The sequence below is a fragment of the Trifolium pratense genome, linkage group LG5 (genome assembly GCF_020283565.1).
Source record: "Trifolium pratense cultivar HEN17-A07 linkage group LG5, ARS_RC_1.1, whole genome shotgun sequence".
NCBI lineage: Eukaryota > Viridiplantae > Streptophyta > Magnoliopsida > Fabales > Fabaceae > Trifolium > Trifolium pratense.
The window spans coordinates 494,232-509,928 of record NC_060063.1 but is presented as its reverse complement, the minus strand read 5'-3'; the positions used below and the strand labels follow the sequence as shown (position 1 = coordinate 509,928).

The following is a 15,697-nucleotide window of genomic DNA, read 5'->3' as shown; positions in this document are numbered from 1 at the left end:
TTCAAGGTTGGCTAAGGAGTGAAAATATGGAGTTAGAATAGTGCTTAATATCTCTGCCATATAATATACTTACTCAAGGTGACCAAGTTTGATGTAGTTAGAATAGTAAGGGAAAATATGGAGATGGTCAAGAGGGTTTTGGTATGAGCCTAAGATAGCTGAGTAGTGTCTCTCCAAATACCCTTCAGCTTCACCACATAGCCTTATAAGATGGGATCTTTTTTCTTGCAAATACCCTTCAGCTTCGGCTTCAAGAAAACATACAACTTGGCCATGGGCAGGGGTCAATATTTATGGCCAATTGTATAAACATACAACTTGTTTTGATATTAACTAAGTTGTATAAACATATTTATAAAATTATCAATGCTTGTGCTGTGCAGGGGTTGCTGCGTTAGGCGGTGATTGCTGCTCCTGCGTTAGGCGGTGATTGCTGCTCCTGCGTGTTGCTTGTGCTGTGCAGGGGCTGGTGTTGCTCTTTTTTGGTGTTGTCATCTTTGTTTGAAGTTAGAAGGTTCAATCACGGTCTCATCTACAGGTACCGATTCTATTTCAAAACATAGAAGCTATAGGCTATGAATTTTTATTAAAATAGAATGCATAATCTAGTCATTCTGTTATAGGCTATGAATTTTTATTAAAATAGGGCGAGAGAATGTTTCGCAATAGTAACAACCTAGTCATTCCTTTAACTTAGAATGCATAAATTTCGAAACGTAGGTATGGACCGTAGTTGGATGAGAGCTAATCGATTAAGTACTGAGTACAGACATGGAGTGATGGAATTTCTACAGTTTGCGGAAAGTAATGCTGAACTAGAACGTCCTCCTCCTGAATTTCCTCCACTTTTTCTATGTCCGTGTATAAATTGTGCAAATAAAGAACCAAAACGTACTAAGAAAGAAATCATGAATCATCTAATTTGTGACGGGATTTGTCAAAATTATACACAATGGATATGGCACGGTGAAGTAGTTGCAACGCCAAGTGTGTCCCATAGAGAAAGTGGTAGTGTGGATATCGATGATCGACTGGAAGAAAATTGTTTCAAGGTAATTAAGTTTATACTTTAGGGGTTTTGGTTATATACTATAAACATAAATTATTACAAATTTTATATGATTTTATGCGGCTTTTTTTTCTTATGAATTAGTGTTTTTACGGTTGATCAAATGGCGAATGGCAATAGAAAGAACAATACCGTATGGCTTTATCCACAAGTAAGTGTGGTATTCTAACTTTATATATATTTACTTTTTTGATAAGTAAGTGTGGTATTTTTTGATCAAATGTTACTATATATAATTTGTAGGCGAGGAAACAATATAATTCAAATGACTGTGGATACTATGTAATGAAAAATATGTTGGACATTGTCACTGCTAAGATAACTGATTCTTGGATGGAGGTAATAATTTTTATTTTTTATACATCAATAATTTTTTATAACCGAGTCAAGAATAGTTTTATATTATTATTTACTTATTGTAGGTATTTAATGACCCAAAAGAGTTAACAGCTGAGGAGATGTATGAATTGCGATTACGTTGGTCAACATATTTTTTGGAGTTATTAAGGAGGGTTAAGATTTATCTGGTGAGTTATAGAATAGTTAATTATTTGAACTTTGTTTTTGCAAATTGGTCTATTCAATACATTGCAGCAATTTTAGTTTACACTTGTTTATTTGAACTTTGTTTCTGTCAAATTTGAGATTCTGCAGGGTGATGAATTGGTTATTAGCTTTAGTTTGAGTCTTGGAAGCAGATCAGGTGATGGAATTGGTATTTTGGCTCGGATGTGCATCTCACTGTTTTGGACTGTTTATTTTGGACTATTTTAGGATGGTTTATATGAAGGAATTGGTATTAGAATTGGTATTTTTGTGATGGAATTGGCATACATACCACTACCGGTATTTACAAATACCGGTAGTGGAATCCCAGATTCTAAAAAAAAAAAAATGAAAACTATACATACCACTACCGGTATTTACAAATACCGGTAGTGGAATCCCAGACTCTAAAAAAAAAAAATGAAAACCATACATACCACTACGGATATTGAAAATACCCGTAGTGGAATCTCATACATACCACTACCGGTATTTGTAAAAACCGTCGTGGAATCCTCATAAATTTAATTAATAATACAGTAGAAACCTGACATACCACGACGGGTATAAAAAGACCCGTCGTGGAAAGTATTGACTTACAACGACGAGTGTGTTTACTACCGGCCGCGGCCAGTAGTGGAATCCCTATTTGGCCGGTAGTGGAATCCCCTTTCTGCACTAGTGATTGTGTAACTAACGCACCTAGAGTTTGTGAGTATATCTAGAAATCTATCTAATTATTATTACGTAATAAAAAAGTCTAGCCAACTATTATATATACCAAATATCCTTCAATTTTGTTTATGAATCAAAGTTTTGAAGAGGTAATTTTCTAGCCATGCACACTCAAATCAGAGTCACCATGGCTATGAATGGCACAACAAGATATGAGTGGATAAAGATCATAATCATAATTGGTTTTGGGTTTCATGAATTTCCCTTTATTTCTTTTTCATAAACGTCATCTATATTTCCTCTAATGTTAAGTTCCATGTAATTGAAGCTTCTCTATCAAAGCTCAACCTCACAAGCAAAACACCTTACAAATTAGAAGCTAACATCGTTTCAAGAAATCCCAACAAAAACATCGAAGTATACTATCGGATGATCACCACAATGAGTTTTTGTTAGGATTTCTTGAAGCGATGTTGGTTTCAAATTGATAATATAAGATGTTGTGGCTTGTGAGGTTGATATTTGTGAGGGAAAAGCTTCATGAAAAGAAGGTAATGACTCCCAAGAATATTGATTTTTATTTGATATTTAAATTCGTCATTATATTAAGGTAAAAAATTTATTTAAATTCGATATTTAAATTTATTCTTAGTAAAAAATTATATATTTTTGGTCTTTTAAATTTGTAATTTGTAATAAATATGTCTTTAAATTTTTAGTTTGTAACATCTAGGTCGTATTTTTTAAGAATCTATCTGTTAACAAATATATTTTTTTACCCGTCAAAAGAAATATTTGTTTTACTAAATATGTTTTTTCCGTTTGTTTAGACATAAAACTGATTATAATTAAAGTTTCTCGTATATTGAAATTCTAAGCAATGTTGCAGAAATTTTATTTTAGATATTGCAACATCATATGATCTATGTAGTACCATATGATATCTTTGTTTTTGAATCTGTTTTCTTAGAGATGTATACTCCCTCCGGATCCAAATATAAGCAAAAAAACACTTTAAATTTTGCTCACTATTAATATTATAAACAAAAGTTAACTACTTTTAAACTAATTAATACTACTATTCCTATTATACTGTTATTTAATTATATTTTATTTTAGGCATTTATTTCACTTTTATACTTTTGTACTTTTCAAAATGGGTAATATAGTAAATTTAACTCATATTTTGCATTAAATCAAGAAAATTAACTACACTTAACTAAATTTCTTAAACACCGCATAAATAGTTTTTTTTTTTTTTTTGCTTATATTTGTATCCGGAGGAAGTATTATCTTTGATGCGGTGGCAGGTGTTGATATGTTATATTCTTGATAGCTTAAATTTGGGAGGAGATTGTCTCTGGTAAAATCAACTTCCCATGAAATCACAATCATTGATATTTTTTTTGCAGGTGTTTTATTATTTAAAATTAAAAAAAATAAATGAATGACATAGATTAACACTTTATTCCCTCCCCTGAAATTGCTAGGAGACAACCCATGCCCCTCAAATTTTGAAGGAGGAAGGCTTTTCATCATCATCCTTTATTTGGCACAAGAGTTTCATTGTATAATGTATTACTCCTCTAGTCTTTAATTAATATAAGAAACAGTCAATTTTTAGATACATTAAAAAATTGATGTATATAGCCTATGATATATTCTACATACATCAATCTTTTAATAAATCTAAAAAAAATGAATTTTCTAGTCGATTCCTCATTGTATTAATACTTATTTGATTAGTGAAATGTGTTAAATTTGTTTGTGTAAAAAAAATAATAATTATGATTTGAACATAATTTACACGAGAGTGTTCAACGTATGATTTGAACATATCAATATTATGGATAGATAATACGAGAGTGTCCGCATCCATGCTAGAATGAATAGAAGGAGTTGATACATTGATACTTGATATGGTAGAAATAAAGGTTTTGAATCTAGCATGAATATTGTCAAAAGTCTTGCATTTAATATGAGTATAGAGTCGACGCTTCCAGCAAAATGTCGTAGCATTATAAAAAGGCGAATATAATATAAGAAAATACAATCATCTGAGAAATCTTTTAGAGCCAATTTTTTTTTGTGGTTCTTGAGTTTGTCAAACCTATTATATAAATGTTTCAATTGTTTATCAAATTTTCTTAACTATATATCGATGATTATTGCATCTGTAGAAATAAGTTTTTCGAAGTTAAAGTTATCGAAAAACTACTTGAGATCATCGATATAACATGAAATGAAAGGTTAAATGATATAGTCATTTTATGTATTCAGAAAAATATGATAGAACATAACGATGTAGACACAATTAATAGTCACTTTGGATCTAAAAATAGTTTTGGAAATTACTATTTTGTATGAGTATTTGAATATTAAATAAAAAATTCAATCTTTTTTAAGAATTTAAATTTATAACACTGCATACTGTATTAGTAGTATTAAACCCAAATTATAGGTTCGCTTATAAGTCAACCACTTTGATAACAATGTTGTCAAATAGTAGCTATAGCCTACACTGCCATTGCATATCACCCTTATGTTAATTGATTTGATTTTGTATTATAAAACTCATAAAACATTGTCTAATAAAATTAGAAAATTACTTTATTTGGTGTTGCATTATGTTAGTTTATTTGGTTTTGAATATGTTGTATAAATTTATTTAATTTGAGTTGATTGAAAATTGGAAAGCATAAAATAGTCAAATTCAGTTCTATTCCATTTTATTTTTAAAAGAAGTATCTTGCTAATAAATGCCCCCATAACATTTTTTAGTCATTCAATTTTAAAAAAAATTATTTTACTAAAAAGTTAAACATATATTTAATTTTCAATTTTCAATTCTCTAACTCAATACATTTTCATAAAAATTTACTATGGAATTTTAAAGAACTTTCAAGACATTCGTTAACATTTTCTTTAAAAAATAGTATTAAAATATAAACCAAACCAAATCTAAAAAGTTTCATAAGTTTCATCATATTTTTATAAAAACCGATCTAAATCGAACCGATTAAATGTCTCACTAAAAAGACAAGAAAGGAGAGATATTACTCCTTCTGATTCCATATATAAAAAATATTTCACTTTTAAATTTATTTTGAAATTGATGTATCTAGACAATAATATAGTCTAAATACATAAGTTTTACAATTAATCTAAAAAGTAAAATGTTTCTTATACATATGATCAGAAGAAGTATTTATTAAGAGCGTTATGTTAACGTGTGTCCTAAGGGCACATGATAAGGTATCCTAATATAGAAGCATTGCATTTAATAATGTAAGAAATTTAATACATAAAAGTAAAAATGCACAAGTTCCCAAAAATAATTTTTATATTTGCTTCCTTAACATGTGCCCTTAAGGGCATAGGTTAAAATTCTCCTTATTAAAATTTTAAAAAAAAAAATTAAAAAAAAAAAGTAAAAATTAACCTTGGGTAAACACTGATCAAAGGACAAATCTGACTAAGATCAGAACTCCCAAGCAAAGACCTTAAAAAGTTCTGAAACAAAAGCCTTTACCCTTCCCTAGGACCTCCTACCCTTTTCAAGATTCCCTCTTCCTTTCACAATCACCACAACAACAAACAACTCACTCCATTTTCCCGCCAAAACAAAAAACACTTTCCCCCTATATCACACTTGGTCCTAAAAAACATCACAAAGAAAGAAGAAACAACAAAAGAAAAAGATGAAAGACACATCCAAAGTTATCATTGGAGTAACCTTAGCAATGGTTATAACCCTTGCTTTTGTTATTGCTCTCATTTTAGTTCTTCTAGCTGAACTCTATTGTTCTCTTTTACTTCGCCGCCACAAAAACAAAAACACCAACACTCATCAAACCTTAAACAACACAAAAACTACCTTAACCAATGTTTCTCCTTCACAAGTATCAAATTTTAGCAACATTTATTCACAAGGTGTTCTTCAAGCTCCAAGAAACATTCTTTTTCCTAAAGAACAACAACAAAATAACCTTCATCATCAAGTGATTCATATTGAAACATTTCAAGAATCATTAATTTCATCACCAACACTATCAATGTCACATTTTACATCAAGAGCACCACCACAACAACAACAACAACAACCTCAAAAAAACACAACCCATGAAGCTAATGTTTGTGAAATTTCATGTCTTGAAGAAAAAAATCAACTTGTTTACATTTCAAATCCCATTTATGAAAATGAAGATGGAAAAGAAAGTGGTTTAGATACACCATTTGAAACACCTAATTCTTCACCTTCTCATTTAGAAAAAAGTGATTCTTCTTGTGATGATGTTGAAGCTGAAATTCAAGTTGAAGTTGATTCACCTTGTTATACACCACCTTTGACACCAATGAAGAAGCTAGATGCAGAGGCTTGTTCTGTTTCTCTTGTTAGGTCCTTAGGTACTACAAATGGAAGTGATTCTATAATTTCACGTAGTATTAATGGTCTTTCTTCTTCATCTTCTGTTTCAGCTTCTACTTCTCCTTCTTGGTGAATTTTGTTTCATCAATGGCTTAGTAGTTAGATAGATGTAGAAGTTTTAGTTCTTGTTTAACTTTGTGTTTGTTCTGTTTTATTAGTTAGCTAGTTTGTGAATATTGTATTATTTATTTTTATTTTTTTCACCACCAATATCCGACCCACTGGACCATTTAATCTGGTTCGAAAGTCAGTTATGACATCACGTGGTTCCAGTTCCCTCCAAATCACAGTTACGGTGGATCGAACCGTGGTTCCAGTAATTGTATTGTATTATTAGCTGTGGTTATTAGATTATTAACATTAATTTATTCAAATTTGTCTCTTTCAATGTTTTAAAACTTGAACCATTGAATGGGAGCAAGATCTTGAATCATTGCAATTTTGCATTAAATTGTTCAACCAAAATGAAATTGTGCGGTTTTCTTACATATTACCTTCATCCCTAATTATAAAATTCTGTTTGACAAAAACGTACTATTGATTTACCTTGTTTTGACCATATTTTTTAATAATATATAAATGTAAATATTAGCATATAAAATCTTGTTCAATTTATTTTGATGAGTATTTTCAAAATATTAAATTTTTATAATTTTTACTAATACACAATTAAATATATTAGTGATCAAAATTGTGCATTGGCGTATGTGCAATAGTCAAACAGATCTTATAATTAGAGACGAATGTAGTATATTTTAAATAAATTTATTTATTCTAACTAAACTTATAATTTTTGTTAGAGATTCTTGTAATAAAGGACACATTGAGTATTTGATGATGACACTCACTTTTTTTTTGGTTTAGTAGTTTAGTTGATATAATTTTATCTTTTAAGATGAATATGTGCGAGTATCATTTCGATCCCTACATATTAGATGCAATGACACTGCCAATTAAGTTATATTCATGAGTACACTCACTTTATATCTCCATGTTAGTTATGTAATGGAAAAATGTGGACACTTAATAGATGTTTGATAGTATTAACAATGTTTTAAGAACCGGACCGGACCGGCCGGTTCGACCGGTTCGGCCGTGAACCGGACACAACACCGGTCCGGAACAAGAGCCAGAACCGCTAGTCAGTAAAACCGGTAAAAAACCGCTTTGAATCGGTGGGAACCGGGAAAACCGGTGAACCGTCAAACCGGGAAAACTGTTTTTTTTCTTCTTTATTTTATTTATTTATTTCTTAATAAAACCTCTGTGAAATGAAATAACCAAAGTAAAACCACAAACACGTTAATACCTCTGATTTTATTTGTTTTAGATTTCTAAGTTAATTTATTAATCAATTATGAAATAGAAAAATCATATGAACCAATTTTAACACCATCACTAACCAAGTTAAGTTACTGTCTGTCAGATTTCACCAGCACCACAAACTCATGTCATCACAAAGATTGAAAAAGAAGTATAAAAAGAGGTTGAGCTTGAAGAAGAGGTAGAGTTTGAGAAGAAGAAAAAAATAGGTAGAATATGAGAAGTAGGAAAATGAAAAAGAGATAGATTTAAGTGGCTCTGCAAGATAATAGTAGAAATTTATGAACTAGAAAGTGGTAGAAATTTAGAGAAGCAGGAAAGTGACTGTGGCATCTGTGTGGCGGCTTGCTGCTATCAAATGAATGAATTTTAGGGTTAGTGAAAAGTACTCCCTATATATATATTACCTTGTGTTTTTTAAGCAATTACATTGGGCTTTTTTTAGACAAATAAATGTATATTGGACCATCCCATTATGTTTTTGAAAAACTGCCATTACTATTATTATTGTGAATTTTTTAATAAAAATATTATTTATCAGGTCAAATATTATATTTATTATTTATTATTATTATTATTCCGGTTCAATCGGTTCAATAGCGATCTAACCGGTCCAACCGATTGAACCATGAACCAGAGGTCACACCGGTTCGACCTCCGGTCCGGTTTTTAAAACATTGAGTATTAAGTTAGGTTTGTGAGAATCACAAATTTTGCAAAGATTATATCTTGTAATTTTAATAAAATTACAATACCACCAGAATTTTAGCAAATTAATCGTATACTAAACAAACATGTAAAAAAATACTCGAGTCTTTTTTGTCAATTAGTCTAATGAATAAAAATTTAATGCTTAAGGTGGAATGTTTGGAGTTACAACTCCGCTCTACATAATGTAACGTTTCTATCTATTTAGTTAAAGTCACGATAACATAACTCGCATAATATTAATGCGAATAAAAAAACTTCTAATATTTATTTGATAATATGGAACCAAGATAAGGTTACTTTTGAAGCATGTCCATATCACTTTCTAGTTATGTCACACTCATGATACCATCTCTACATTATTTACTACATGTCTATCAAAACTTTCATTGCAATTTATATTTGGAAAACGCATGGGGGTATGCTTCTATTTTACTCCCTTTTGCTTGGTTTTTTAAAGAAGTTGTTATGTTCATCCTTTTCTTTTTCTTATTTGTTTGCTTTTGGATTGGAGTGTGTGTGTGCATGTGAATTTTGAAGGATAAACTAGAAGGGAAAACTTGTCTTTTTTCTTCTTGTTTTTGTTATATCAATTAAAAATGGAATTGTTTTAATTAGATCTCTGTTTTTGAGGAGCTTAGAGTTATAATTCCAATGCATAATGCATAGAACAAGAAGGCTATAAAGAAACAAATATATTGTCACAGTAACTGCAAACAATGCCTTTGTTGGGCTCATAAGTCCACTTCGATATGGACAATTCTATTTGATTTGCTTCTCTTTTTTTTTAATATATTATTCTCTCCATTCGTAATTAAGTGTCGCAGTTGATCATTATACACGTGTTAATGAATAAATTTTTAATTATAAATTATTAAAATTTAGAAAAAATTGATATTTAAATAATACTCATTGAGACAAAATCGAGCAATATCTTATATGTTAATATTTGTCTTTAAATATAAAAAAAAATAGTCAAAGTAGGTTAAAATAATAGTTGAGTTTGGCTTCTTGTATTCGTTCTGGTGATCATCTTGAGCCAATCGTAGACGTCCATGTTTGAGAAGAAATTTGGGTTGGTAAACCCGATGTGGTGCCAAAATATTACAAGAAAACTCATAGTCTCTCGGATGCAATGAAGAAAAGACTCGAATTGGAGGCCACAACGAACACAAGAAGCAGAGGGATTCATCTTGAGATGGTTGAGCCGAGATAGAGTGGGCATAGAGTTGTGACTAACCAACCCAAATGAAAAATATAGTCACCTTAGCCTCTATTAGCAAGTTCTTGTACATCAACAGTCAAAGCAATTGTTTCATCTTCAATAACTGAAAAATTTCCATGAACCCACGAACTGCCAACCAAGACAAAATGACCCTTGTAGTCAAGAGCGCACCACCCCGCACGTCTTAACATAACAATGTTCTTATAAAAACCATCGTACGTCTTAATTATAAGAACATTGTTATGTTAAGACGTGCGGGGTGGTGCGCAGGTGTAGCTCAGTTGGCACTTGCTGACTGAGCAGGTGTAGGCTGTTGGTCAGGGGTTCGATCCTTGGCAGCAGCAATTGTAGTATTTTCTTTGTAAATAAGTTGGTGGTAGTTATAAACCATCAACTTTTCAAAAAAAAAAAAAAAATCGTACGTCTTAACATAACAATGTTCTTATAAAAACCATCGTTCATGACTCATAGTCGTTACACTCAAATTAGATAAATTCAAATTAGTTTTAATGAGAAGTTGTGCTATTTTATCATAGTTTAGTAGAAAGTTGCATAGAATTTGAGATTGCTTGTAATAGAAGAAAAAATAGCAAAATTAGGCATTTTAGCTTTTGTTGTTAGCGCCTAGTCGCAAAAGAGTGAGCACTAGGTGTTGTGATGTTAATTTGTTATCTGTCTTTGTTATGCTTTTGGCTCGGGGCGCCATCTGTGGTAGCGTTGGACGTTGTTCTGGATTTTTCAGGATTGCCACGTCATATTAATGCAAGCGCATGGGCGCTTTCGGGCTAGCACTAGGAGCTAACCTGACCCATTTTCATGTTCTATAAATAAGCAACTTAGTTAATGTGAAATGGTTCCGAATTTTGCACCAAAGTTGGAGATTTTGATCATTGTTGTAGGTTGAAGAACTTGAATTCATGGCTTGAAAAAAAAAAGATTGAAGCCTCTAATTCATCCTACTCTTATGTATATCTTCTCTAATTCTCTTGCAATTTTTGTAACTATGAGTAGCTAGATTTTCATAGATTAGGTCTAGATGATTGTAATTCGATTTGATGCTACTTGAACCTATGTAGTTGTTATCATGTCTTGTTCTTAATGCTTTTCATATTATGGCAATTTATGAATTGATCTCAAGTATTAATTCACTGTGAACACTAAGTTTAAATACTAGATCTAGCATAATTGTTCAATCAACATTTTTTTTAGAGATATCGAAAACCTTCTTTAAGTATGAACTCAGATAAGACATTAGAGACAAGAGATTGGTCATAACAAATTTGTTAATTCATCGTGGTACTAAAAAAATAATTGTAGGAAATAGACATCTGTACCGAGTAGCTAGAATTAAAGGATCTGACAAGACCTAATCGCTTTTACTTTCTTGTCAATTTCGAACATATTAGTTTCTTTTGGGTAAAATATTTTTCTTAGTCTATTTTTCTTCTCTTCTCTTAAAAAAAAAATTTGAACTAAGAAAAAAATAGACTAAGAAAAATATTTTACCCAAAATTAAATTACAAATACTATTGTTTTTGTTGTCTTAGACATCGTCTAATAAAAAGGTCAAGGGTACGGTCATGCTAAACAATGCCTCTAGGACACTTGGTGTTTACACCAATTTTTGGTAACGTAAACATAATTATCCATTGTTACTTTAAGACCTGGATAAAAGTCCTTCTAACTGCAGGATCCGATAAGAATCATTTTTTTGAAGTGTTCGTTCAAGTCTCGGGATTTATGATGTAATTCATACGTCTTTAAGAACAAAATCATTGTTCTTTTTAGTGTTAGAATCGCATCCAACAACTTTTAATAACAAGTTGTCTCACGACAACATAATAGAAAAAATACTCAAGTGAGTATTGAAAAGAAAGAAAAATAAAGAATACGAAAAGGAATGCATAATTGCAAAAGAAAAAGGAAAATAAAGCAAGAACAAAGCAATATATTAAATTGCATGAAATGTAAAGGGTGGTTGGAATCCATTTCTATGCACTCCTTGAACCCGTTTGCTCCGTGGCGTGGGCATTGCAGAGTTCTTAGAAAATAAGATTCAACCCTTTGTACATAAAAATTTGCAACTATTTATAGAAAATATAAAATAACTTCCTACATCTTAGATTTTGACAAGTGTCTTATATTTAATAACTTCCTATATCTAAGATTGACACATGTCCCTTTGAATAACTTCCGACAACTTCTTCGTAAGAGTTGTTTGTTTGATCAAAGAACCATGTCAATATTCGACTCTTTGAATGACTTCTTCCGATGTCTTAAAACATATGTCACTTCTTGTTGAAAATGAAGCCTTCGACAGCAAAATAGTTTAGTCGAATTCCACTTAATATGGCTAACTTCGACAAATCACGTTCCAGGCCTAATCGAAATGAGTTTTTCTTCTATTCAAATTATAACACCAAGTCAAAATGAATATCACCAATATTATAATTTTAGTCGAAATAGTGGTCACAATTCATTTACACAAAATCTCAAACACTCAAAGTATCCATGTTAAGGCGAGAAACGAGTTACTCGAGAAAGATGTATGAATCAGTGAACCTTTTCACTTTCTTTGTAATTTTTACATTCTAAATGCAAATTTACTTTCCATAAGTCTTTATTTTCTAAAGCATTTACAAATTCTGCATTTTATTGGTTCTCTCGTTCGAGTGAACTTACTTGTGTTCGTGTTTAACATATGTTTCAGAAATCAAACATATTGTTCTTTTGCAAAACAAGGATGTCTGTAAAGATAAACTTCCAAACTTCTTTTAACAAAATGCATAAACAATTGTCCCAGGATTTACTAGTTGATCCTTCAAGTAATTAATTTAAACTAGCGGTTGTTTACCAAAAATCAGTGTAAACACTTGGTAAGCATACTAAAAAAGAAAATTAAATATAAAGTTAATGTTAGAAAGATAATTTTTTTTATATTTTTAAGGTATTAAATACATATGTTTTAAGATAAAACTTCCTTATTAGAATCAAACCCATTCTCCCTGACATCATTGATGAAGAACAGTCTGCCTTTGTGCAAGGAAGACTTATAACTGACAATGCTTTGATAGCAATGGAATGCTTTCATTGGATGAAAAAAAAGAAGAAAGGGAAGAAAGGCACGATGGCTCTAAAGTTAGATATGTCAAAAGCGTATGATCGGATTGAATGGAATTTTGTTAAAGCTACCCTAAAGTCAATGGGGTTTCCTAGTAATGTGGTGGACTTAATTCTGAATTGTATATCTACTGTGTCTTATCAAATCCTCATCAATGGCCAACCTAGTAAGAGTTTCAACCCCGAAAGAGGTCTCAGACAAGGTGACCCCCTTTCTCCCTATCTTTTCATTCTTTGTGCTGATGTGTTGTCTGGTTTAATGAAGAGAAAAGCTGTAACGGGAGGAATTCATGGAATTAAAATTGCAAGGCAAGCTCCGAAGATATCTCATTTACTTTTTGCAGATGACAGCCTGTTGTTTGCAAGAGCAAGCTCTACTGAAGCCGATGTGATTCTTAGTGTTCTTGCTGAGTATCAACAAGCATCAGGACAGGTGGTTAATTTGGACAAGTCAGAAGTATCCTTTAGTCAAAATGTGCGTAATGAAGAGAAAGACATGATCCGTAACAGGATGGGTGTAAAGACGGTGGATAATCATTCTAAGTACCTCGGTCTCCCTGTGGTTTTTGGAAGATCTAAGAAGCTCATTTTCTCGCTTGTCATTGACCGTGTCTGGAAAAAGGTGAAGGGTTGGAAGGAAAACTACCTATCTAGAGCTGGTAAGGAAATTCTCATCAAAGCGGTTGCTCAAGCAATTCCAAACTATATCATGAGTTGCTACAAATTACCTGAAAGTTGTTGCCAAGAAATTGAATCTATGTTAGCTAAATTTTGGTGGGGATCAAAAGAAGGAAAAAGGAAGATTCATTGGATGAGTTGGGAAAGATTATCAAAGTCAAAGAAAGGTGGAGGCATGGGATTTAGAGGAATCAGCAATTTCAATTCAGCCCTCCTAGGGAAGCATTGTTGGAGACTAATAACAGGTGAAGAATCACTTATGGGGAGAGTTTTCAAGAGTAGATACTATCCTAGAGCATCGTTTATGGAAGCAAAGATTGGCTATCAACCGAGCTATGCTTGGAGGAGTATTCAAAGTGCAAAGGAGGTCATAATTTTAGGATCCAGATGGAGAATTGGAAATGGAGAGAAAGTTAAGATTTGCAAGGACAAGTGGTTACCTAACCAAGTGGGGTTCAAAGTATGGAGCAGATGTGATGAGCTGGAAGAAGATGCACTTGTCAGCACCCTTATTGATCCGGATACCAAACAATGGAAGCGAGATCTAGTGTCACATATATTCTTCCCACATGAAGCAAAACAAATTCTGAGTTTACCAATTTCTCCAAGACTCCCATCTGACAAAATTATTTGGCACTTTGAAAGAAATGGCGAGTACTCTGTGAGATCGGCACATCACTTACTGAAACAACACAGCTCTAGGAATGCTGCTGGTACCTCTGGTCAACAAACAGACATTTTATGGAGAGAAATTTGGCGGGCACCTGTCCCTAATCGAGTGCGGAATTTTTTGTGGCGACTTGGAAAAAATATACTACCCACCCGGGCAAACTTGTCAAGGAAAGGCGTACAAGTTGAAAATCTTTGTCCTCAATGTAACAATGCTCCTGAAACAATTGACCATCTTTTCCTCCATTGTCAACTAGCTCAACTCACATGGTTTGCATCCCAAATTGGTGCTCACGCACCTCAAAATCTTCCCCTTAACTCATGGTTGCTGCAAGGTCTGACTTGTGAGGATACAATGGGTTCCCAACTTTTTTGTGTCTTATTGTGGAAAATGTGGAGTGCTAGAAATAATTTAATTTTTAACCATAAAGCAGTGAATCCAATTTATGTTGCCCAAGAGGCTATGAGTTTTGTGCAAGAACTGAATCCCTCTCCCCCCACTAGCAATCTTTCTTTGCTGCATGATGATGTCCAGTTTTCACAACAAATTCCATCTGCTCCAAATTTATTCTATGTTGATGCTGGCTGTTTTTCAGGTACTGCAACTGGCTGGGGAATGGTTGTTTACAATCAAGTGGGTAATGTTGTTCTATCTGCTTGTAGAAAGGAATTTATTGATGTTGAACCTGTGTTGGCTGAGGCACTTGGTGTGAGATGGTGCCTCCAAAAAGCTATTGAAGCTAACATGAAAGATATTGTGATTGTCTCTGATGCTGCCACTGTGGTAAATTGTATCAACTCAAACCAGTCTATAGCTGTGATAGAAATTGTTATCCAAGATTGTAAATTACTCATTGAACAATTAGATAGCGTAGTTGTGACACATGTTAGGCGTCACTTAAATTCTGTTGCTCATGGTTTAGCAAAATTCTCTAATGTAGTTGGTACTAAAACGTGGATGGGAGTAGTTCCAAATTCCCTTGCTGCAGCTGTGTGTAATTTATATGGTGTTTCATCACCTTCTAGTTGAATGAAAGTTGTCTTAATTTCAAAAAAAAAAAACTAGTGTTTTGGAGGTAGCATTTAACATTTTCTAAAGATCAAAAACTAATTAAAATTTGTTATTGCTTAACGAACATTGTTCTATAAACATTAGATTGTAATCGAACTCTAACCTCACACTTAAAAGAACAATATGTCAACTATATCATGCCGCCATGTTGGGTTTCTGCACTTTAGTGAGTCTTAAACCCTC

The 15,697-nt window shown here is 32.3% G+C and overlaps 2 protein-coding genes and 1 long non-coding RNA gene across 4 annotated transcripts; all 3 read left to right on the top strand.

The window, feature by feature from the left end:
• Positions 1 to 395: 395 nt before the first annotated feature.
• LOC123884891 lies at positions 396 to 1,575 on the top strand. 2 transcript variants are annotated; one of them, XR_006801014.1, is made up of 4 exons: positions 396 to 538; positions 1,154 to 1,220; positions 1,313 to 1,408; positions 1,492 to 1,575. It is a non-coding gene; the product is annotated as an uncharacterized LOC123884891 (long non-coding RNA). The 2 variants fall into 2 exon arrangements; XR_006801013.1 differs by lacking the exon at positions 396 to 538 and adding an exon at positions 1,037 to 1,052.
• A 4,393-nt stretch (positions 1,576 to 5,968) lies between these two features.
• LOC123885325 lies at positions 5,969 to 7,082 on the top strand. Its single transcript, XM_045934601.1, has one exon. It carries the CDS (start codon positions 5,992 to 5,994, stop codon positions 6,790 to 6,792), a length of 801 nt encoding a protein of 266 aa, XP_045790557.1. The 5' UTR covers positions 5,969 to 5,991; the 3' UTR covers positions 6,793 to 7,082.
• A 6,020-nt stretch (positions 7,083 to 13,102) lies between these two features.
• On the top strand, positions 13,103 to 15,472 carry LOC123884299. The gene is made up of 2 exons (XM_045933373.1): positions 13,103 to 14,777; positions 15,039 to 15,472. Exons 1-2 carry the CDS (start codon positions 13,103 to 13,105, stop codon positions 15,470 to 15,472), a joined length of 2,109 nt encoding a protein of 702 aa, XP_045789329.1.
• Positions 15,473 to 15,697: the final 225 nt, after the last annotated feature.